This window comes from Somniosus microcephalus, chromosome 2 (genome assembly GCF_052327205.1).
Source record: "Somniosus microcephalus isolate GS21.2 chromosome 2, FLI_Smic_1.0, whole genome shotgun sequence".
Taxonomy (NCBI): domain Eukaryota; kingdom Metazoa; phylum Chordata; class Chondrichthyes; order Squaliformes; family Somniosidae; genus Somniosus; species Somniosus microcephalus.
Window position 1 is genome coordinate 4,704,433 of NC_140988.1, and position 26,016 is coordinate 4,730,448.

Genomic DNA, 26,016 nt, shown 5'->3' on the forward strand with positions numbered 1-26,016 from the left:
GGGCGAGGCCGGAGGGAGGGACTACATATCACTCCATGATTGATCTTCGTTTCCCCGCTTCCCCGCTCTCCCCTCCCCCCCCAATGAAACACCTTGCTACTATATTATGTTTGCTTTATTATTCAATCTGGATCAAAATCAGTATGCCTCAACCTGGTGAGGTGTTAGTTCAAATGACAGTCAGCTCCTGCTGGAACTCAGCAGTTAAGAGCTTGGCCACAAAGTTATACTTTTTCTCATTAAAAATTACACATTCCACACAAGGAAGACTCTGCAGCTGAAAAATTGGGTGTGTGTGTCCAGGACATACCTTAGATAGTGCTTTGAGTGCACGGACAGCATCTCTGCGGTCATCAACAGAGTTGAAGAGGCAACTCGATCACACAGCTTCTGAACCTGTGCCAGGAAATGAAAGGGTAACACTTTGAACGCTGAACATAGCCAAGACTACAAATACAGTTTAGTTTAACTGTCAAAAGGCATTCAAGGATTGAAAGCCTCTGCTAGAATCCTTTGATGATTAACCTTTAGCCAACAAATACAATCCACGAATACTGATAAAACATAAATTATTACACTTCATGAAGTCGACTTTAAACTCAGCTAAGTATCCGACTTGCACCAATTGAGGTCCTACTGAGATACAAAGAAAACTCGCCGAGATCAATGGGAAAATGCTGCATTAGTATGAACTGAAAATGGACATAAGCAAATAAAGCACTAAGCTACTGCTGTCAAGTTGTTCTCCTGAACATACACACTCCACAAGTTTAGTGTTGACACCAGGATCAAGCTGAATTTTCACTATAACTGCAACATAAAACCCACTCTGCACAGATGCTACAATTGCAGGGCAAATGCACCTTCAGTGAACTGAATCCAGATTTTATTATTTTGCCTCAAAATATACAAGCAGGTCTGCCTCAAATATACAAGCAGGTCTGCAAGTTAACTCTAGTGAAAGTCTTCACCTAATTAAACCCAAAATGCTGCAGAATGAATTTAGATTGACAGTGTCAGCTGTGGCTCAGGGGATAGCACTCTCGCCTCGGAGTCAGAAGGTTGTGGGTTCAAGTCCCACTCCGGAGACTTGAGCGCCAAAATCTAGGCTGACACTCCAGTGCAGTGCTGAGGGAGCGCCGCACTGTCGGAGGGGCAGTGCTGAAGGAGCGCCGCACTGTCGGAGGGGCGGTACTGAAGGAGCGCCGCACTGTCGGAGGGGCGGTACTGAAGGAGCGCCGCACTGTCGGAGGGGCGGTACTGAGGGAGCGCCGCACTGTCGGAGGGGCGGTACTGAGGGAGCGCCGCACTGTCGGAGGGGCGGTACTGAGGGAGCGCCGCACTGTCGGAGGGGCGGTACTGAGGGAGCGCCGCACTGTCGGAGGGGCGGTACTGAGGGAGCGCCGCACTGTCGGAGGGGCGGTACTGAGGGAGCGCCGCACTGTCGGAGGGGCGGTACTGAGGGAGCGCCGCACTGTCGGAGGTGCCGTCTTTCGGATGAGACATTAATCCAAGGCCCCGTCTGTTCTCTCAGCTGGACGTAAAAGATCCAAGGCACTATTTCGAGCAGGGGCATTTCTACCTGGTGTCCTGGGCCAATATTTATCCCTCAATCAACATCACTAAAAAAACAGATGATCTGGTCATTATCACATTGCTGTTTGTGGAAGCTTGCTGTGCGCAAATTGGCTGCCGTGTTTCCAACATTCCAATACTTCAAAAGTACTTCATTGGCTGTAAAGCACTTTGGGATGTCCGGTGATCGTGAAAGGCGCTGTAGAAATGCAAGTCTTTCTTTCTTTCTAAGCATTAGAGCAAATTTACTTCTCTGGACTATTTTAACGAAGTCCCTAACCTTGTCAGTTTCCCAATTAGCCACATGTGGCTCGTGGCTAAGGTATTAAGACAACTCTGATCTATTGATATACTATCACACAACATGCTTCAAAAGCAATAACCTGACATTGACTAATTTAGTTATCACCAAGCTAATTAAGCATTTTGTACTCAATGTGCTGTAGTTAATAGTGGTAGACATATATTTATAAAAAAGTACTATGATGGCTGAGAAATTCAGTTCCATGCCAGTGGAAGCACAGCTATCCACAATACTGAGTGAAACTGTTTTATAGCTTAGCATCATTAAAGTCGGTTCCCAAGTCAATTTTAAGTTTTTTGGGGAGGATATTTTTCAGGTTCAATTTTTAGCATTGAATGGGAGAAAAACCAGAAGAAAATAAAGGCTCCGATAAATTCAGGTAAAATCAGTTCATCAAAAATCAGTTTTCCATTTGAAACATCAAGACTCAAAAAAGCAAGCAACAGGTATGTGGTAAACCACTGTTTGTATTCCTGTTTGTATTCCACTGTGTACATGCCTGGACATGCCTCGGCTGACTCCTCCCACAAGTCCTAGTATAAAGGTGATTGCTCCCCAGCCCTTTGTATCCTGGACCGGTCGACCACTCGAGGCAGACCTTCATTCTTTTGTTAATAAAAGCCTTTAGTTACTCTCTTAACTCTCAGTCTTTTATGAGTAATTGATAGCGCATCAATTTTATTAACAACATTTTTATAATGGAGAAGATCCTCACACCAGCATGCCTGGACTTAGATCATCGGGAGGCGGACTCATCCACCAAGTTTACTCACTGGCTTAAGTGTTTCGAAAAATTCCTGACCGCCTCCGAAGCAATCAAATCGGAAGAGGACAAACTGGCTGTCCTGACCTCCAAAGTGAACCACCGAGTGTACTCGGTCATCCAAGACGCGACCTCGTACGCGGATGCTATCAAGCTCCTCAAGGACCAGTATACGCACCCAGTGAACGAAGTGTACGCCAGGCACCTTCTGGGGAGTCGTAAACAACAACCTGGGGAATCGACCGTGGAATACCTTCAGGCACTGTCTGTGCTTGGCCGGGCCTGTGGGTGTAAGGATGTAAAGGCCGCCGTGTACACAGAGGAACTTATCCGGGACGCTTTTGTAGCGGGCCACAGATCCAATTACACCCGACAGCCTCAACAAGGCCTCTGAACTCGCACTATCGTTGGATGCAGCCTACCAGAGCATGGATGCCTACTCCTCTGCACCGTGGACGCCGCGGGGAATGACAGCCTGGGACACGGTAGGACCGCCTCATGGCGCCGTGCCACCCCAGCCACACCCCATCAACGGCCCAACTACCGCAGCAGTGTCCCAAGGCCAGACAGCAGTGCCCCAAGGCCAGAAATGCTACTTCTGTGGCCAGGCAAAACACCCCAGAGCGCGCTGCCCGGCGAAAAATGCGATCTGCTCGGGCTGCGGGAAGAAGGGACACTACGCTAGCGTCTGCAGGGCCAAAGCCACCCCGAACCCCAGCAGCGCCGCGTGTGGGCCATGCGGGCCGCCATCTTGGACCTCCCCGGCCATGTGCGAATCACCGGTACAGCAGCCATTTTGGACGCCTCCAGCCACATGGGGATCATGGACGCCGCCATCTTGGACGACAGCCGGGACGCAGCAGGCCCCCGACACCGCCTCATCTGATACCCGCAGCGACACACCGACCCCTACGCTGGCATCCGTTACACTGGACCAAGCGAGACCGCACCAACTGGCCAGTTCCACAATGGACATTAAGGTAAATGGTCACGATACAATCTGCCTTTTTGACTCTGGGAGCACGGAGAGCTTCATCCACCCCGACACGGTGCGGCGTTGCTCTCTCCCAGTCCTGCCTGCGCAACAGCGGATTTCTATGGCCTCCGAGTCCCAGTCAGCGGACATCGGCGGCTACTGCGTGGTGACACTCGTAGTAGACGGGACCGTGTACGATCATTTTAAACTTCTGGTCCTGCCTGACCTCTGCGCTGCCGTCCTGCTGGGGTTAGATTTTCAGTGCCACCTTAAAAGTGTTACGATGGCGTACGGTGGACCCCTACCCCCACTCACAGTCCGCAGCCAGCAGCTTCCAAATTGCCCGCCGCGCACCAGGTGCAACCTCTCCACACTCAGAGTCACCCCCCCACCACTGTTTGCTAACCTCACCCCCGACTGTAAGCCCATCGCCACAAAGAGCAGGCGATACAGTGCCGGGGACAGGGTTTTCATTAAAACCGAAGTGGAGCGGCTCCTGAAAGAAGGGATTATTGAGGGCAGCACCAGCCCCTGGCGAGCCCAGGTTGTGGTCGTTAAGACCGGCGAGAAGCAGCGCCTGGTCATCGACTACAGCCAGACAATAAATCGCTACACCCTGCTGGACGCCTACCCACTCCCCCGTATAGCTGATATGGTCAACCAGATCGCGCAGTACCGCGTCTTCTCGACCATTGACCTGAAATCAGCGTACCACCAGCTCCCCATCCGCCCTGAGGACCGCCAGTACACTGCCTTTGAGGCAAACGGCCGCCTCTATCACTTCCTTAGGGTTCCCTTTGGCGTCACCAACGGGGTCTCCGTCTTCCAAAGGGAGATGGACCGGATGGTAGATCAAAATGCGTTGCAGGCCACTTTCCCATATCTGGACAATGTGACCATCTGCGGCCGTGACTTGCAGGACCATGACGCAAACCTCGAAAAATTCCTCCGCACCGCCCAACTCCTAAACCTGACATATAACAAGGAGAAGTGCATATTCCGCACAAACCGCCTCGCCATCCTTGGCTGTGTTGTGGAACACGGAGTCATCGGCCCCGACCGGATGCGTCCCCTTATGGAACTCCCACTGCCCCACTGCCTCAAGGCCCTGAAGAGGTGCCTTGGGTTTTTCTCCTATAACGCCCAGTGGGTCCCCTACTATGCGGACAAGGCCCGTCCGCTGATCAAGTCCACCTCTTTTCCCTTGACGGCAGAGGCCCGCTTAGCCTTCCACCGTATCAAGGAGGACATTGCCAAAGCCACCATGCACGCAGTGGACGAATCCATCCCCTTCCAGGTGGAAAGCGACGCGTCCGACTTTGCCCTGGCCGCTGCCCTCAATCAGGCGGGGAGACCCGTGGCCTTCTTTTCACGAACCCTCCAAGGCCCGGAGACCAGACACTCCGCTGTTGAGAAGGAGGCCCAGGCGATTGTGGAGGCTGTGCGTCATTGGAGGCACTACCTGGCCGGAAAACGATTTACCCTGCTCACTGACCAGCGTTCAGTTGCTTTTATGTTTAACAACAAGCAGAGGGGCAAAATCAAAAATGACAAGATCTTGAGGTGGAGAATCGAACTTTCCACCTACAACTACGAGATCTTGTACCGGCCCGGGAAGCTAAATGAACCCCCGGATGCGCTATCGCGTGGCACCTGCGCCAGCGCGCAGATCGATAGACTGCGGGCCCTCCACAATGACCTCTGCCACCCGGGGGTCACCAGGTTCTTCCACCTCATCAAGGCCCGCAACCTGCCTTACTCTATTGAGGAGGTCAGGACCATGACCAGGAACTGCCAAGTCTGCGCTGAGTGCAAAGCGCACTTTTATAGACCAGACAGGGCCCACCTGATAAAAGCCACTCGCCCCTTCGAGCGCCTGAGCGTTGATTTTAAAGGGCCTCTCCCCTCCTCTGACCGCAATGTGTACTTCCTCAATATTATTGATGAGTACTCCCGTTTCCCGTTCGCCTTCCCCTGCCCGGACATGACCAGTGCCACGGTCATTAAATGTCTGAACAACCTCTTCACCCTGTTCGGCTTCTCCAGCTATATCCATAGCGACCGGGGCTCATCGTTTATGAGCAACGAACTCCGTCAGTACCTGCTAACTAGGGGTATTGCCACAAGCAGGACCACCAGTTACAACCCCCGGGGGAACGGACAGGTGGAAAGAGAAAATGCGACAGTTTGGAAGGCCGTCCTGCTAGCCTTAAAGTCTAGGGGCCTTCCGACCTCCCGCTGGCAGGATGTGCTCCCCAATGCGCTCCACTCTATTCGGTCACTGCTCTGCACTGCCACTAACGCCACCCCTCATGAGAAAATGTTTGTCTTCCCAAGGAAGTCCACATCGGGGACATCGCTACCGCCATGGCTGACGTCCCCAGGGCCGGTCCTACTGAGAAGACACGTGAGGACCCATAAAACGGACCCCCTGGTCGAGAGGGTCGACCTCCTCCACGCCAACCCCCAGTATGCTTACATCGCATACCCGGACGGGCGGGAGGACACAGTCTCCATAAGAGACCTTGCACCCTCGGGGGCCGCAGTAACCCACTACCCACTACCACCACCCCCCCCCCACGATCCGATATCCAGCCCCAGCAGACGGCAGGCCTGGGCCTCGCGACCCGCTCGACATCTACGAGGACGACACGCCTGTGCCACAGCCTACGCTGGACTCAACGCCGGAAGCTTCACTACCCCTGCCGTCGCCACGCCGATCACAGCGGCAGACAAGACCTCCGGAGAGACTCCAATACACTAACTTTTAATACACTTCACCCCGCCGGACTCAATTTTAAACAAGGGGTGAATGTGGTAAACCACTGTTTGTATTCCTGTTTGTATTCCACTGTGTGCATGCCTGGACATGCCTCGGCTGACTCCTCCCACAAGTCCTAGTATAAAGGTGACTGCTCCCCAGCCCTTTGTATCCTGGACCGGTCGACCACGCGAGGCAGACCTCCATTCTGTTGTTAATAAAAGCCTTTAGTTACTCTTCTAACTCTCAGTCTTTTATGAGTAATTGATAGCGCATCAAGGTACATATTAGCTAAATGACAACCCACAATTATTTACACAATCTGACACCACTATCATGGGCGTCAATAGCAGTTCCAAAAGTTCAGGTCGATCTAAGCCTATGCAGTAGTTGCATTATTACAGTACATATGCCAAGGGGTTTTTTTTGCCATGAATCCTTGATGTAGCCAAGTCTGGAAAACACACAGCACTTGCTGAGGTAAGTGGGACAATGAGGCTGAGAAACACACCACGATTCAAAGTTGGAAAGTCTGCACTTTCAAAACTCACCAAGTATCATGTACCTATTTGTCTGTAGCTGGCATGACCAGGTAGATATGTTCTTATGACACAGTCAGTTACACAAGAAATAGGAGCAGGAGCCAGCCATTCGGCCCCTCGAGCCTGCTCCGCCATTCAATAAGATCACGGCTGATCTTCCACCTCATCTCCACTTTCCTGCACTATCCCCATATCCCTTGATTCCCTTAATATTCAAAAATCTATCGATCTCTGTCTTGAATATACTCAACGACTGAGTCTCCACAGCCCTCTGGGGCAGAGAATTCCAAAGATTCACCACCCTCTGAGTGAAGAAATTCCTCCTCATCTCAGTCCTAAATGGCCGACCCCTTATCCTGAGACTGTGACCCCTGGTTCTAGACTCCCCAGCCAGGGGGAAACATCCTCCCTGCATCTACCCTGTCAAACCCTGTAAGAATTTTTCAATGAGATCACCCCTCATTCTTCTAAACTCCAGAGAATATAGGCCTAGTCTACTCAATCTCTCCTCATAGGACAGTCCCCCCATCCCAGGAACCAGTCTGGTGAACCTTCGTTGCACTCCCTCTATGGCAAGTATATCCTTCCTTCGGTAAGGAGACCAAAACTGTACACAATACTCCAGGTGTGGTCTCACCAGGGCCCTATATAATTGTAGTAAGACGTCTTTACTCTTATACTCAAATCCTCTTGTAATAAAGACCAACATACCATTTGCTTTAGCCTGTCTATATCCCCTTGAAGCCTTTGCATTCTCTTCACAACTTACATTCTCACCCAGCTTTGTATCAGCAGCAAACTTGGATATTACATTTGGTCCCCTCATCCAAATCATTGATGTAGATTGTGAATAGCTGAGGCCCAAGCACTGATCATTGCGGTACCCCACTAGTTACAGCCTGCCAACCCGAAAATGACCCATTTATTCCTACTCCGTTTTCTGTCCGTTTACCAATCCTCAATCCATGCAAGTATATTACCCCTAGTCCCATGAGCCCTAATTGTGTTTAATAGCCTCTTCTGTGGTACTTTATCGAATGCCTTCTGAAAATCCAAATACAGGAAATTCTTTTTTATCCGGTACCGACGGGACCGGCGTGGTGCCGGTTGATCAAAAAGTCCGGATTACAGAGAGGTATACTTACCACGGTACGAGAGCCCCGTACACGGCCACAGATCCAGGCGTCCCTGTTGCATGGCAACAGGTGCAGGAACCCCGGTTACACAGCCACAGATCCAGGAACCCCGGTTACATGGCCACTAATATGAAGTAAAACTTACCTGAACCCACTCCTGAATTTTGCCGGTTAAGAGAGATTTCCGGTTATTTAGGTGCCGGTAAAAAGAGAGTTTCCTGTACACCACATCCACTGGTTCCCCTCATCTATTCTACTAGTTATAACCTCAAAAAACTCTAAGGGATGCATCAAACATAATTTCCCTTTCATAAATCCATGTTGACTCTGCCCAATCCTATTATTATTTTCTAAATGCCCTGTTACCACGTCCTTAATAATAGTCTAGCATTTTCCCTACTACTGAGGTCAGGCTAACTGGTCTGTAGTTCCCCATTTTCTCTGTCCCTCCTTTCTTAAATAGTGGGGTTACATTTGCTACCTTCCAATCCACGGGAACCATTCTATAATCTGTGGAATTTTGGAAGATGACAACCAACGCATTCACTATCTCTATAGCCACCTCTTTTAAAACCCTAGTGTGTAGGCCATCAGATCCAGGGGATTTATCAGCTTTCAGTCCCATTAGTTTCTCCAGTACAATTTTTTACTAATACTAATTTCTTTCAGTTCCTCATTCTCGTTAGACCCTTGGTTCTCCACTTTTTCCAGGTTTTTTGCATCTTCTTATGTGAAGAAAGTATTTGTTTAATTTCTCTGCCATTTCCTTATTCACCATTATAATTTCTCCTGTCTCAGCCTGTAAGGGACCCACGTTTACTTTCGCTCATCTTTTACTTTTTACATACCTATAGAAGCTTTTATAGTCTGTTTTTATGTCTCTTGCTAGTTTACACTCATATTTTCCCTTTCTTTATCAAGTTCTTGGTCCTCCTTTGCTGAATTCTAAAATCCTCCCAATCCTCAGACTTACTACTCATTTTTGCAGCATTATAAGCCTCTTCCTTTAATTCCTTGTTAGCTATGGTTGGACCATTTTTCCCGTGGTCTTTTTATTCCTTAAGGGAATGTATATTCATGGCAAATTATGAATTATTTCTTTAAATGTTTGCCATTGCTTTTCTACTGTCATATCTTTTAATCTAGTTTCTCAACCTACCTTAGCTAACTCACCTGTCATACCTACATAATTTGCTTGTTCAGGTTTAGGACCCTAGTTTTGGCCTTAACTAAATCACTCTCAAACGCAACATAAAATTCTAACATATTATGATCACTGCTCCCCAGAGGCTCCTTTGCTACAAGGTTATTAATTAACCCGGTCTCATTGCACAGTACTAGATCAAAAATAGCTAATTCCCTCATAGGTTCCTTGACATACTGATCTAGAAAACTATCTTGAATGCATTCTATGAACTCTTCCTCTGCATTATTTCTGCAAATTTGGTTTGCCCAGTCTATATGAAAGTTAAAGTCCCCCATGATTACGTAATTACCCTTGCATTCAGATATAGTATCTTTAGTTTTAACTTTTTTCTATTTTTCCCCGATGTCACTTTAGTCACTAATACCCTATTACCTTCGTTAATCTTTGTCTCTTCCTGACCCACTCTACTTCTTTACCCAGATCACTACTCTGCTATACTGCCTTGACATTTCTCTTACTGCTTTTGAATTTACCCTTTCTTGAATCCTCCCACCCTCACTTCATTAGTTTAAAGCCCTATCTACTGCCCTAGTCTCCACCACAGGCCACGAAAGGGCACAACCACACAAAACTACTCCTTAACTTTTGCGGACAAGACAAACATTTTATGATGGAGATCAAAAGCACCATCAGCTTCCAGATTAAGGCTTCACTGTTGAACACCAGGAAACATATTACAAGCTACAGTGATATTCACTTCTCCAACAGCCTTCAAGAAAAAGATTGGAACTTCCTCATAAGTCTCTCCTGCACAGATGATCACAGATAAACGGAACAGCGTCATTTATTCTGGAATATGCGCAGTTCTGCTTTGGTATCGAAGTTCAGCCAGAATGCAATAAACATCAGCATTCATGAACTTTGAGCCTACAGAGGAAGGAAAGGATTTGAGCAGCTTCTTTGCCTCAATCAATAACTCAAGAGTTTCCATTTTAAATTCCAGATTTATTCACCGAATACATCTTGATTCTTGAGAATAGAATCACAGAAACGTATAGTAGTCATGCCTGTGCTGGCTTTTTGAAAGAGCCGTCGTGCTTAGTCCCAAACCCCCGCTTTCTGTCCGCAACCCTGTAAGTTGCTCATCCTCAAGTACCTGTCCTACTCTGTTTTAAAACTATTTATGGAATCAGCTAGCGTTTTTTTTCGTTGCAGTGCTGGTTTATCTAGAAGGTGCATTAAAACACCTTTTCAACAGTCACTAGAGCTAAATATAAACTCAACCAGCGAGGGACCAGCAATCATAGATACATAGAAGATAGGAGCAGGAGTAGGCCATTCGGCCCTTCGAGCCTGCTCCGCCATTCAATGAGATCATGGCTGATCATCCAAATTCAGTACCCGGTCCCTGCCTTCTCCCCATATCCCTTGATCCCTTTAGCCTTAAGAAATATATCCAACTCTTTCTTGAATATACTTAATGAACTGGCCTCCACCGCCCTCTGTGGCAGAGAATTCCACAGGTTCACCACTCTCTGGGTGAAGAAATTCCTCCTCATTTCAGTCCTAAATGGCTTACCCCTTATCCTTAGACTATGACCCCTGGTTCTGGACTCCCCGGCCATCAGAAACATCCTTCCTGCATCTAGTCTGTCCAGGCCTGACAGAATTTTATAGGTTTCGATGAGATCCCCTCTCAATCTTCTAAACTCCAGTGAGTATAAGCCCAATCGACACAATCTCTCCTCATACGTCATTCCTGCCATCCCAGGTATCAGCCTGGTGAATCTTCGCTGCACTCCTTCCATGGCAAGAACGTCCTTCCTCAGGTAAGGCGACCAAAACTGCACACAATACTCAAGGTGTGGTCTCACCAAGGCCCTGTACAACTGCAGCAAGACATCCTTGTTCTTGTACTTGAACCCTCTTGCTACGAAGGCCAACATACCATTTGCCTTCTTAACCGCCTGCTGCACCTGCATGCTTACATTCAGCGACTGGTGTACAAGAACACCCAGGTCTCTTTGCACTTCCCCTTCTCCCAATCTATTACCATTCAAATAATAATCTGCCTTCCTGTTTTTGCTACCAAAGTGGATAACCTCACATTTATCCACATTATAGTGCATTTGCCATGTTTCTGCCCAATCACCCAACCTGTCCAAATCGTGCTGGAGTTTCACGACATCATCCTCCTCAGCATACCCTCCCCCCCAGCTTTGTGTCGTCTGCAAATTTGGAGATATTACATCCAATTCCCTCGTCCAGATCATTAATATATATTGTGAACAGCTGGGGTCCTAGGACCGATCCTTGCGGTACCCCACTAGTCACTGCCTGCCACTCGGAAAACGACCCGTTTATTCCAACTCTTGGCTTTCTGTCCGCCAACCAGTTCTCTATCCAAGTCAATACCTTGCCCCCAATCCCATGTGCCTTAATTTTGCACGCTAATCTCTTATGCGGGACCTTATGGAAAGCCTTCTGAAAGTCCAAATACACCACATCTACTGGTTCTCCCTTATCTATTTTACCAGTTACAGAGATGGCAAAAACACTGAATGAATATTTTGTATCAGTCTTTACAGTAGAGGACACCAAGAATATCCCAACACTTGACAAGCAGGGGGCTATAGGGGGGGGGAGGAGCTAAATACGATTAAAATCACTGAGGAAGTAGTACTTGGTAAAATAATGGGACTCAAGGCGGATAAATCACCTGGACCTGATGGCTTACATCCCAGGGTTTTGAGGGAAGTGGCGGTAGGGATTGTGGATGCATTGGTAATAATCTTCCAAAACTCCCTGGACTCAGCAAAGGTCCCGGCAGACTGGAAAACTGCTAATGTAACACCCTTATTTAAAAAGGGCAGTAGACAGAAGGCTGGAAACTATAGACCGGTTAGCCTAACATCTGTGGTAGGTAAAATTTTGGAGTCCATTATTAAGCAGACAGTAACAGGACATTTGGATAATCATAATTTAATAAGACAAAGTCAGCATGGTTTTATGAAGGGGAAGTCATGTTTGACAAATTTGCTGGAGTTCTTTGAGGAAGTAACATATAGGGTGGATAAAGGTGAACCAGTGGACGTAGTGTATTTAGACTTCCAAAAGGCATTTGACAAGGTGCCACACAAAAGATTATTGCTTAAGATAAAAAATCACGGGATTGGGGGTAATATTCTGGCATGGATAGAGGATTGGCTATCTAACAGAAGGCAGAGAGTTGGGATAAATGGTTCATATTCAGACTGGCAATCAGTAACTAGTGGTGTTCCGCAGGGGTCAGTGCTGGGTCCCCAACTCTTTACAATCTATATTAACGATTTGGAGGAGGGGACCGAGTGTAACACATCAAAGTTTGCAGATGATACTAAGATGGGAGGGAAAGTAGTGAGTGAGGAGGACATAAAAAACCTGCAAGGGGACATAGACAGGCTAAGTAAGTGGGCAGAGATTTGGCAGATGGAATACAATACTGGAAAGTGTGAGGTTATGCACTTTGGCAGAAAAAATCGTAGAGCAAGTTATTATCTTAATGGCAAGAAACTTGAAAGTACTGAAGTACAAAGGGATCTGGGGGTCCTGGTGCACGAAACTCAAAAGGTTAGTATGCAGGTGCAGCAAGTGATTAAGAAGGCCAATGGAATGTTGGCTTTCATTGCTAGGGGGATAGAATATAAAAATAGGGAGGTATTGCTTCAGTTGTACAAAGTATTGGTGAGACCGCACCTGGAATACTGCATACAGTTTTGGTGTCCATACTTAAGAAAGGACATACTTGCTCTCGAGTCAGTACAAAGAAGGTTCACTCGATTAATCCCGGGGATGAGGGGATGGACATATGAGGAGAGGTTGAGTAGATTGGGACTCTACTCATTGGAGTTCAGAAGAATGAGAGGCGATCTTATTGAAACATATAAGATTATGAAGGGGTTGGATCGGGTGGATGCAGGGAGGATGTTCTAGATGATGGATGAAACTAGAACTAGGGGGCATAGTCTTAGAATAAGGGGCTGCTCTTTCAAAACTGAGATGAGGAGGAACTACTTCACTCAGAGGGTGGTAGGTCCATGGAATATGCTGCCCCAAAAAGCTGTCGAAGCTACATCATTACATAAATTTAAAACAGAAATAGACAGTTTCCTAGTAGAAAAGGGAATTAAGGGTTACGGGGAGCGGGCAGGAATTTGGACATGAGCCTAGGTTCGGATCGGTCATGGCCCTGTGGGTAGCGGAGCGGGCCCAGGGGCCGTGTAGCCTGATCCTGCTCCTGTTTTCGTGTGTCTAATGCTGTTCGATTCAGGAGATGGTTCTGTGATAGTGGATTGGCGGTTAGGATCAGATCAGCCATGATCTTATTGAATGGCGGAGCAGGCTCGAGGGGCCAATTGGCCTACTCCTGCTCCTATTTCTTATGTTCTTATCCTCAAAAAATTCCAGTAGATTAGTCAAGCACGATTTACCTTTTGTAAATCCATGTTGACTTTGTCCGATCCAGTCACTGCTTTCCAAGTGCTCTGCTATTACATCTTTTATAATGGACTCTAGCATTTTCCCCACTACCGATGTCAAGCTTACCGGTCTATAATTCCCCGCCTTTTCTCTACCACCTTTTTTGAATAGTGGGGTAACATTAGCTACCCGCCAATCCATGGGTACCGTTCCAGAGTCTATCGAGTTCTGGAAGATGACCAGCAATGCATCTACTATTTATAGGGCCACTTCCTTAAGTACCCTGGGATGTAGATTATCAGGCCCTGGGGATTTATCGGCCTTCAGTCCCATCAATTTTCCTAACACCATTTCCCTACAAATACTGATTTCTTTCAGTTCCACCCTTTCATCAGACCCTATGTTCCCCGGCATCTCTGGGAGGTTATTTGTGTCCTCCTTTGTGGAGACAGAACCAAAATATGTATTTAGTTGGTCTGCCATTTCTTTGTTCCCCATTATAAATTCCCCCGATTCTGACTGCAAGGGACCTACGCTTGACTTCACCAATCTCTTTCTCTTCACATATCTATAAAAGCTTTTACAGTCAGTTTTTATGTTCTCTGCAAGCTTACTCTCATATTCTATTTTCCCTTTCTTAATTAATCCCTTTGTCCTCCTTTGTTGAATCCTAAACTGCTCCCAATCCTCAGGATTATTGCTTTTTCTGGCCAATTTATATGCCCTCTCCTTGGACCTTATGCTATCCCTAATTTCCCTTGTTAGCCACAGTTGGGTCACCTTTTTTGTTTTATTTTTATGCCAAACTGGGATGAACAAATTCTGTAGTTCATCCATTCGGTCTTTGAATGTTAGCCATTGCCTATCCACCGTCAACCCTTTGAGTGCCATTCCCCAATCAATCCTTCCCAACTCGCTCCTCAGACCATCATAGTTTCCTTTATTTAAATTGAGGACCCTAGTCTCCGAGTCAACTACTTCATTCTCCATCTTAATGAAGAATTCGATATTATGATCGCTCCGACCCAAGGGGCCTCTTACAACAAGATTGCTAATTAATCCTTTCTCGTTACATAATACCCAGTCTAAGATGGCCTGATCTCTGGTTGGTTCCTCGACATATTGGTCCAGGAAACCATCCCGTAAACACTCCAGGAATTCCTCCTCCACAGTACTGTTACTCATTTGGTTGGCCCAATCTATATGTAGATTAAAGTCACCCATGATGACTGCTGTGCCCTTATTGCACGCTTCTTTAATTTCTCTTTTAATGCCATCCCCAACCTCCGCCTTACTGTTTGGAGGTCTATAAACCACTCCCACTAACATTTTTTTCCCCTTAGTATTTCTCAATTCTACCCATACAGATTCCACCTCATCAGAGCTAATATCCTTCATTACAATTGTGTTAATCCCTTCTTTAACCAGTAATGCTACCCCACCTCCCTTTCCTTTTTGCCTATCTTTCCTGAATATCGAACACCCCTGGATGTTGAGTTCCCAATCCTGGCCTTCCTTGAGCCACGTTTCCGTAATCCCAACCAAATCGTATTTGTTTACTTCTATTTGCGCAGCCAATTCATCCACCTTATTACAAATGCTCCTCGCATTAAGACACAAAGCCTTCAGGCTTGTTTTTTTAACGCTCTTAGACCTATTAGAATTATTATTTACTGTGGCCATGTTTGATTTAAACCGTTGATTTCTCTGACTGCCACTTTTGTTTTTCTCCTTCCTATCTTTTGCTTTTATCATTGTTTCCCTTTCCTCTGTCTCCCTACTCAGGTTCCCAACCCCCTGCCATTTTAGTTTAAACCCTCCCCCACAGCACTAGCAAACACTCCCCCTAGGACATTGGTTCCAGCCCTGCCCAGGTGCAAACCGTCCGGTTTGAACTGGTCCCACCTCCCCCAGAACCGGTTCCAATGTCCCAGGAACTTGAATCCCTCCCCCTGGCACCATTCCTCTAGCCACGTATTCATCTGAAGTATCCTTCTATTTCTACTCTGACTAGCACGTGGCACTGGTAGCAATCCTGAGATTACTACCTTTGAGGTCCTGTTTTTTAATTTATCTCCTAACTCCCTATACTCCGCTTTTAGGACCTCATCAGAGTGCATTCAATCTGGGACTCTTTGTAATCATCATAAAACACATTATTCGGTTGAATATTTAAACAGAGTACCAGCAGTAGTAATAATGAACTGCGCCACAGTAGCAATTTCTGGAATATTTGTTCCGTAAATAACAAGATGCAGGAGATGAGCGGGATGTGAAATGAAAAGCATTTAAAGTGCGCTGCCGTTCTGCTAGAGAAGCCCATGGGCACAACTTGGAGTATTTGAAGAGAATGAACTCTGTTTAAAGTGACCATTATCTAACTGGGCCTTGATCAGCGTCATTCTCTTCTGCCTTGGAGTCAACATTCCCTTGGAGCCACACACTTTACACAGATACAAATGCCTGTCAGTCACTACTGGCAGCACAAGAGCGGCTCAAGTCCACCGTTACAAAAACAGCTGAGTCAGGGAGAATTAAGTGTTCTCTTCAACTGGACCATGAGATTTTTCTGGTTACAGGCTCTTCTCCCCCAATTACTGCTGTCGGCCAATTCTGCAGCAGGATTGGAGCTTCTTTAGGTATGATGATTGACAGGGGGGAGGGTGGGTTGGTCAAGAGAGAAGGAGAAAGACAAATTGTACTGCTGTGAGGAATGATGTAGGGCAGTTTTATACTCAATGGCTAATTAGCCTCAAATCATGACATAAATCAACTTAGTTCAAAGGATCCAGCCATAGTTCGCTCACCCGCAGAAGCCAAGTGCAGTGCTGGTTAAACCCCCTTAACTCGAATAACCCTAAAGATATTGAGGGCTAAACAACGCACAGTTAGATGCACGATAACTACTTTATTGCATTCCTTCTACGTAGTCAAGGATAAGATCATGAATTTATTTACTACAGTATGTTCACCACAAACATAATAATTGGGTTCCAGAAATATAGAAACTGTGCTTAATTTAACATTTACAATTTAGAATTACATCACAACTTTTGCTGGGTTCAATGTAACATAGCATATAGTTAATATTCAGTTTTGATGATTAAAGTGCATGCTTCTCAAAATTGATTCTTCAGGGTACGGTAGCGTAGTGGTTATGTTACTGGGCTAGTAATCCAGAGGCCTGGACTAATGATCCTGAGACATAAGTTCAAATCCCACCACGGCAGCTGGGAAATTTAAATTCAGTTAATTAAATAAATCTGGAATTTAAAAAAAAAGCTAGTCTCAGTAATGGTGATCGAGAAACTACTGGATTGTCGTAAAACCCATTTGGTTCACTAATGTCCTTTAGGGAAGGAACTCTGCCACCCTTACCCGGTCTGGCCTATATGTGACTCCAGACCCACAGTAATGTGGTTGACTTTTAACTGCCCTCTGAAATGGCGGCTCACCACCACCTTCTCAAGGGCCATTAGGGATGAGCAATAAATGCTGGTCTTGCCAGCGACGTCCACATCCCATTAATGAATAAAAAAAGTATACAGGAAACTTTCGATTAACCGGCCCCTAAATAACCGGAACGCTCTATCCACTGGCAAAATTCAGGAGTAGGTTCAGGTAACTTTTATTACTTTTTTTACTCCATTTGTTGCTGTGCAAGGGTGTAGCTGAAGCTGTTGCTAAGCTACAGAGACGCTTGCAACTTGTGCCGATGGTTTTGAAGCTAAGCAACAGGGTTTGTCGCTTTATACGGAACTCTGAGCTCCGTATCTTTTACTATAGCGTTCGGTTGTCCGGCATTGTTGATGAACCGGCACCACGTCGGTCCCGTCCGTGCCGGATACCAGAAAGTTTCCTGTATATAGCAAAGAAACAGATAGGAATCAGGTGTTGTTTTAAGCCTATGTCTTGAACAATCCACGTAAAAGTTTTTAAATGTGGCCATCATGCCCCATCACGATGTGTCAAACATGAACATTTCTGCAACACTTTTTTTTTAAATGAGAGATCAATCATTTTCCATCTCTGGAGAATGTTCCCAACCAACAGAAAATAGCTTTCAATTATCTTCAAGAATCGAATATTAAAAAGTATTAGAGCCAGTCTGACCTGTAATTGACCTGACGATCTGCCCAAGATGAAATGGCTTCTAAGGACACAGTTATACACAACTCTGCAGCAGCAGAATGCATTATACATGACAGACTATACTGCTCCTCTCCTTAAAAAATGTATCCTTCGACTTACTAGGAGTGCCAGGGAGGTCCACATGTATTATCAGTTTTTTTTTTAATTAAAAGGCTTGTGCTACATTTGCACCCGATAACCTGAAATTTAATCTCCGCAGAATGAATGATTGCTCAACAGGTTAGGTGAGAAAAGGAGGTACTAGAAGCAACTGCGAAGAAACAGAAACAATAAGCAGTCACCAAAAAGCCATGAATAAAGAGAGAGGGTCAATGAAGAGGCTCTAAGTATTTTTTGAAAATCTTTTCAACGACCATCTCGATCTCACTATACTGAGGGTCAGCCTAGATTAAGTGCTCAAATCCTAGAGTAGGGCTTGAATTGTCAACCTTCTGACTCAGGGGCAACAGTACCACCAACTGAGCCAAGCTGGCACTTACTGGAAATAAGGTTTACAGTTAGGCTCTTCGAGCAAAGAGACAGGCAATGTGGTCCTTCATGTCTGTGCCAATCTGTTTCTCTATACACAATTTATATGGTTCTATAGAAAGTTCTGAAATAAACCTCCAAAAACTCCCAGGAAATTTTCAGTTAAAAACTGAAAACACAGAACTCTAGCAAGATGCAATATTTATGTTTCAAACTTTATTGAATTAACTATTGGAACATATTGTTCCACATAAAACTATGGAATACCCTTAACGATTGTACTCCAAAACAATTAAGTGTGCCAGTCACAGAATTCCTGTTGCTTCAAAACTTCACTTGAATTTGAAAGCCACGGTGAAATTCTTTCTTCCACCCCATCCCTTTTAGTGCCTTAGTTCATGGGTCCTTGTATGGCAATCCTTGCTCACTTCCACTGGTTAGAAATGAGCAGCGACCGACCGCCCAGCGGGGACTACTCCATGTGCAGAACAAACTTTGAATAGGAAATTACTGAGCAGAGCTGAGATGAGAGTTTTGTGATCAATCATCTGATTTTCCATAGAACCATTAAATAAGAAAAACAAAATATTGCTCAAGTCAGTAAAAGATTATACGGGTTGGTTAATTTCCATGAAAAACTAAGGAAATGTATTCAACTGTAATGTATAAATAATAAATATCTATAAATTAGCATGAAAGGATCACAACTGTTGAAGAATACTTGTATTTATACGGCACCTTTAACGGAGTAAATCGTCCCACGGCGCTTCACAGGAGCGATTATCAGACGAAATCTGACACCGAGCCACATAAGGAGATATTAGGACAGCTTGGTCAAAGAGATCGGTTTTAAGAGCGTCTTAAAGGAGGGGAGAGGGGCGGAGAAGTTTAGGGAGGGAATTCCAGAGATTAGGGCCCAGGCAGCTGAAGGCACGGCCGCCAATGGTGGAGCGATTAAAATCAGGGATGCTCAAGAGGACAGAATTGGAGGAACGCAGAGATCTCTGGGGGGTTGTAGGGCATTACAGAGATAGGGAGAGGCGAGGCCATGGAAGGATTTGAAAACAAGGATGAGAATTTTAAAATCAAGGAGCCAATGTAGGTCAGTGAGCACAGCAGGTGATGGGTGAACGGGACTGGGTGCGAGTTAGGACACGGGTACCAGCAGAGTTTTGGATGACCTCAAGTTTACGGAGGGTGGAATGTGGGAGGCCAGCCAGGAGTGCGTTGGAATAGTCAAGTCTAGAAGTAACAAAGGCATGGATGAGGGTTTCAGCAGATGAAACGAGGCAGGGGTGGAGTCAGTGGCGAGGACCGAAGACAATAGCTGTTAAATATGTAGAGTTGGTCTCGAAAATCAGTGAAGTCTAACACTGCGGTAAATGGTCCTTGGCTGAATATATCCGAGAACCACTGTCTCAGCTTATCAATATTAATTTACCACTTCATAAATCACCACATCAATACTGGAGTTTTCATTCAAACTAAACAAACACACCTGAACAAGTAACTGTTTAAAATAACTATCTCTGGACGATCAATGAAGAATTGTTAAATTCAGATCCAAAACTTGAGAATTCTTGCTGTCTGCTGGCGACCAGTTATCTTATTCAAACTTTGCTTAGCAGGGTCTTTATGGGCAACACTACAGTCATAGTTAAGTGGAAATAAATCAGAGGGTTGTAACAGCTTTTCCTACATGCTGTTATTTCTGTTTCTACTCTTGTCTTGTAATATTTCACCCAGCTGCTTCTGTGGGTCCTGGGGTCTCCTCTCTCAATTACCATCTATATACAGTCAAATATATTTGCTGGAATGCTACTGTTTGGAGTTTTGTCATTTATATTTGAACAGTAATTAGTCTTAATTAGGAATTAAGAAACATTATTGCAACGTTACCGGGTTGAGCAATCCAGTAAATGATTTTTGTAAAGAAACTTGAATTCACAAATTTCAAGGAAACATTCGTCTTAAGTACATGTAGATTTCCACTTTCCTCTGATATTGATACAATGGAATGGTAGAACATGTCAGATCTTGCCACCAGCAGATTTCATAACCTCCACTATCTTATTGGGTAAAGAAAATTGTTCAGCACTTCCCCAAAGACATAAAGCTGAATCGACTTGGATTGTGTCCGTGGACATTGTGCCAATAGCAAGCAGATCACTTGCCTACCCCCTCAGTCAGTCAGGGAAAGACATACGGTCTATGGATAGCTAAAAATAAAATGAAAACTGAACAGATGGAGGGAACCTACATTTTTCAAATTCTACTTCTGACAATTTATTTAAACCACCATGCAAGCCGCGCTTCCTTGACAATGAGGACAGAAACTGTTCTCTTCACTGAATGAGTACTGGAATGAGCACGGAACATGAAACCACCGCAAATTAAACAATCTCTGCCAATTCAGAGTTTTAGGTTATTCACAATCAGTAGAATGCTGTCGTTTGATCAACCAAACTGGGGACAGATCGATCTCACTCAAACTTTAACCTCTGCTGTGGATTTCTCGCTTTTTCCATTTTTACTTCAGATGTCCAGTGTTCAATTTATGATCAGCTGAGATTACTTAAAGTTTCCTAAAGGGCAGAAAAGGGTCCGTCCCATCTGATAACTCTCAGCCAACCCAACACCAGGATAGATAGAAAGATACATACGGTAAAACTACTGCGGCTGTTTATGGGAATTCAGATGTTGTGTGGTGTTGCTTACAGTGATTTGGAGGACACAGTATTTTCTGCAACGTAATGCAGAATATCACGGCCACCAGTTTATGATGGCTGGAAAAGTGACATTGCTTTTGATTTCAGTGTATTGAGATAGTATTTCTGGGCTCAAATTGTGCAAAATGTGCCTGGCTGCATGGAAACTGCAAATGAGTGACCTGGTTTATTAAATGCTCCTTTTATCTAAACATTTAACTTTATCTCTTTTTTTAAGCCTAGGAGATGCATTAAGATGGCAGCCAAGATGTTCAAGACCGTGGGTAGGTAAGAGATGTATGGCAGCAGTGAGAACTGGGGAACATTTCTGGGGTTTGGCAGTAGTGCGGGTCCTGGACTTGCATCGTGCCAAGTCTGGTAGGACTGGAGTGGCGAGTGCTGAAGCCTGCTAGTACTGTAGTCAGGGTGTTAAGATTGTGCAGGATGGGGTGGGAAACAGATTCCATGCAGTTTAGGCACATGGGAAGGAATTTACTGGGGATTGAAAGTTATTCGGGGTGGGGGGGGGGGGGCTTAGTTCTGCAAGGGTTTGGGACGATGATATTTAGATCTCAAAAGGATGGTATCTGGGACCACTGGGCAAAGGGTCTTGGGTACGAGGGAGGAAGAAGAGGCCGTTCTTGTGGGATGGGGTTGGCTCTGGCAAGAGACACCTTGCAAGAGGAAAGCAAGAGAATCTGTCAGATCGTTGTTGAAGACATCAGTTCAAGCAAAAGATCAAACGAGGGAGGGAGGGAGGCAGGGGAGCAAGTTTATCAGTTGAAAAGCACGAGCACTGATGATGGGTGATTGGGACTTGGTGCGAGTTAAGACACGGGTACCGGCAACGAGGGCAAAGAGGACCAACACAGGTTTCCAGGGTCTGGTGGGACAAGAGGTCAAATATAGGTCAGGTTAAAAAAAATAGAAAGCGCTAACAAACTTAAAACAGATATGGAGGGAAACGTTGCTAATTTACAAGAATTTAATCACATTTCAGCCAGAGCTGTGCTTCCACCTCCATATTCGCTCCATCACAAAAAACGACTTTCACCTCTAACATCACCCATCTCTGCACCTTGCTCAGCTCATCCGCTACTGAAACGCTCGGCCATGCAATGGTCATCTCCAGACTTCATTATTCCAACACTCTCCTGGCCGGCCTGGCATTATCCACTCCATCAAATTCAGCTCATCCAAAACTCTGCTGCCCTCATCCACTCTCGCACCAAGTCCCACTCACCCATCACCCCGTGTTTTTGCTGACCAACACTGGCTCCCGATTCTCCCAATGCCTCAAATGTAAAATTCTCATTCTTGTGTTGAAATCGCTTCATGACCTCATCCATCCCAATCGCTCCAACCTTCTCCACGCCTGCAATACTGAGAAATCTGCGTTCCTCCAACACTGGCCTTTTCTCGCCCCACCATTCATCCAGAATGTCCTCCTTAAACCTCTGCACCTCCCTGAAGACTCTCCTTAAAACCCACCTCTTCCCCTCCTAATAATTCCTCCTTTGGTTTGGTGTCGACTGTCTGATTACGCCGCTGTGAAGCGTCTTGGATGTTTAATTTCTATGCTGAAAGCACTATATAAATGAAAGTTGTTATTGTTGTAACTAATTTACTGGCGGACTCAAGAACTGCAGCAAGTAGACCAGTGGCATTTGTAAACATTCGTTGGAACGCAGACGCAGCTCGGCGTACCACCCAAGTTGGAATGAACCAGAGGTAAGCACAGCAGAACAGCATTTTTTTTAAAAAATCACTTTTAAGCGTGAACAGAAAAGCTTTAAATAAGCGTGACGGAGAAGTATTATTCTTACAGGAACGAAAGCCAAGTTATTGTTGCTGGTGTTTATTACAGATTAATGGGATATTTCACCGGCAGCTTTGTGAATCAGAGTGTGAATTTAAGGTAAGAACTAGAGGAAAGAAAGAAAGACCGGAATTCCCAATGAAGTACTTTTTGAAGTGTAGTCACTGTTGTAATGTGGGAAACGTAGCAGCCAATTTGTGCACAGCAAGCTCCCACAAACAGCAATGTAATAATGACCAGATCATCTGTTGCAGTGATGTTGGGTGAGGGATAAATATTGTTCAGGATACCGGGGAGAATTCTTCTTCGAAATAGTGGCCCTGGGACCCGAGGGGGCAGGCAGGGCCTCGGTTTAGACGAGAGATGAGAATTATTTTTTACCCAGCGAGTTGTTGTGATCTAGAACGCGCTGCCTGAAAGGGCGGTGGAAGCAGATTCAATAGTGACTTTCAAAAGGGAATTGGATAAATACATGAAAGATTAAAATGTGCAGGGCTGTGGGGAAAGAGCAGGGGGAGTGGGACTAATTGGAGAGCTCTTTCAAAGAGCCGGCACAGGCACGATGGGCCGAATGGCCTCCCTCTGTGAGATTCTATGATTTGAGGGAATGAGCTCTTGAGAAGCTTTCATTTTCGGCACTGGCCAGATGGACGGCAGAGGGTTTTACTGACCTGTCCTTTCTTATATTCCTCAATGGCAGTGTTACACAAGTAAACACACTCATTTACTGCAAGGGTGATAGTTAAGAACTTGCATTTATATAGCACCTTTCACATCCTCAGGATGCCCCAAATTGCTTCACAGTCAATCAATTATTCTCAATTGCAGTCAGTGTTCTGTAGGAAACGCAGCAGCCTGATTGTGCACAGCAAGAGACTTGGGGAGGGGGGGGGTGTCCAGGTACATAGATCATTAAAATGTCATGAACAGGTACAGAAAATAATCAAAAAGGCTAATGGAATGCTGGCCTTTATATCTGGAGGACTAGAATACAAGGGGGTAGAAGTTATGCTGCAGCTGTACAAAGCCCTGGTTAGACCACACCTGGAGCACTGGGAGCAGTTCTGGGCACCAGACCTCAGGAATGATATATTGGCCTTGGAGGGAGTGCAGCGTAGGTTTACCAGAATGATACCCGGACTTCAAGTGTTAAATTACAAGGAGATTACACAAACTCGGGTTGTATTCCCCGGAATTTAGAAGGTTAAGGGGTGATCTGATCGAAGTTTTCAGGATATTAAGGGGAACAGATAGGGTAGATAGAGAGAAACTATTTCCGCTGGTTGGGGAGTCTAGGACTAGGGGGCATCGTCTAAAAATTAGAGCCAGACCTTTCAGGAGTGAAGTTAGGAAACACTTCTACACACAAAGGGCGGTAAACGTTTGGAATTCTCTTCCGCAAACGGCGATTGATGCTAGATCAATTGTTAATTTTAAATCGGAGATTGATAGATTTCTGTTAACCAAAGGTATTAAAAGATATGGGGCAAAGGCGGGTATATGGAGTTAGGTCGCAGATTAGCCATGATCTAATTGAATGGCAGAACAGGCTCGAGGGGCTGAATGGCCTCCTCCTGTTCCTATCCCCAAAACAGCAGAAAGAAAGACTTGCATTTCTATAGCGCCTTTCACGATCACCAGACATCCCAAAGCGCTTCGCAACCAATGAAGTATAGTTACTGTTGTAATGTAGGAAACGCAACAGCAATTTGCACACAGTAAGATCCCACAAACAGCGATGTGATAAATGACCAGATTGATCTGTTTTAGTGATGTTGTTTGAGGGATAAATACTGGCCCCAGGAGAATCAGCAGCCTGGTTGGTGCACAGCAAGATCCCACAAACAGCAAATTAGCTCAATGACGAGTTCAGCTGGTTTTTGCTGGTGTGTGTTTGGGGGAGAATTGTCAGCTGGGGTCACGGAAGGACTCTGCTGCTGTGCTGGAAGGAATCACATCCTCTTTTCCCAGGGAGTGACAAGTATAACCCGAGGCCTGGGCTCCGAGCCTCCCCCTTAACACACACCCCGGCCCGAGGGGCTGCAGCCGAGCAGCGCGGTCGCCAGCAAGGCCCCTTCCAACCCGCAGGAGCGCAGCATCTCCCTCCCTGGGCCGCCCCTAGAAATCGAGGCCCAGGCCTCAGGCCCGCAGCACCGGGGCTCGGGTTTGGAGTGGCGGGCGAGTCGTGGGGGAAGCGACAGTCGGTGGGACGGTGGTTACTCACGGTCTCGGCGCCGCTGGGCTGCGGCCCGGCGCTCTGGCCGCCCATTACTCCTCTCAGGAAGTTCATGGCCGCCCGACTGCCGCCCTTCGCCCCGGCCCGCCTGCGCGCCCGCCAACCACAGCCGCCGCGCCTGCGCGCACCGGGCGGGTCAGGGGGCGGGGCTTCGGCCGCCCCGCCCACCGCGCCTGCGCACGGGGCATCGCCCCGCCCACTGCGGCCCACTGCGCCTGCGCACAGCCGGGCCGGCCCAAGTCCGGGGGGGCGGGGCGTCGCTAGACACGCACCCCCTCTTTCACTGCGCCTGCGCGGCGACGTGGCATCCACACGTGGCCGTCCTTGCACCCGCTGTCACCCCCCCAGTTAAAGGGACAGGCACACCCAGCTGGCCTCGGTTTAAAGGGGCAGTGTTTGTGCAGCTTTGCTTCAGTTTAAAAGGGCAGTGTTAGTTTAAAGGGGCAGTGTTAGTGCAGCATTGCTTCAGTTTAAAGGGGCAGTGTTAGTGCAGCATTGCTTCAGTTTAAAGGGGCTGTGTTAGTGTATTTTTGAGCAATTCTCCAGTCCTCTGGCACCATCCCCGTATCTATGGAGGATTGTAATATTATGGCCAGTACCTCTGCAATTTCCACCCTCAATTCCCTCAGGATCCTAGGATGCATCCCATCCACTCCTGGTGATTTATCTACTTTAAGTACAGCCAGCCTTTCTAATACCTCTTCTTTATCAATTTTTATCCTAATAAGTGTCTCCACTACCTCCTCCTTCACTATGTCTTTGGCAGCATCCTCTTCCTTGGTGAAGACAGATGCAAAGAACTTGTTTAGTACCTCAGCCATACCCTCTGCCTCCATGCATAGGCCTCTGTTTTGGTCCCTAATCGGCCCCACCCCTCCTCTTACTACCCGTTTATTATTTAATATGCCTGTAGAAGACTTTTGGATTACCTTTTATGTTGGCTGCCATTCTATTCTCATATCCTCTCTTTG

The 26,016-nt window shown here is 46.3% G+C and overlaps 1 protein-coding gene across 1 annotated transcript in view; it reads right to left on the reverse strand.

Moving 5' to 3' along the window:
• Nucleotides 1–25,148, reverse strand: part of LOC147122502 (general vesicular transport factor p115-like) — a 110,686-nt gene extending 85,538 nt beyond the window's left edge. The window contains 3 exon segments of the mRNA XM_086005968.1: nucleotides 311–357; nucleotides 360–396; nucleotides 25,034–25,148. Coding sequence (XP_085862094.1) covers nucleotides 311–357; nucleotides 360–396; nucleotides 25,034–25,099 — 150 coding nt within the window. The 5' untranslated portion in view covers nucleotides 25,100–25,148.
• Between the last annotated feature and the right edge of the window lie 868 nt (nucleotides 25,149–26,016).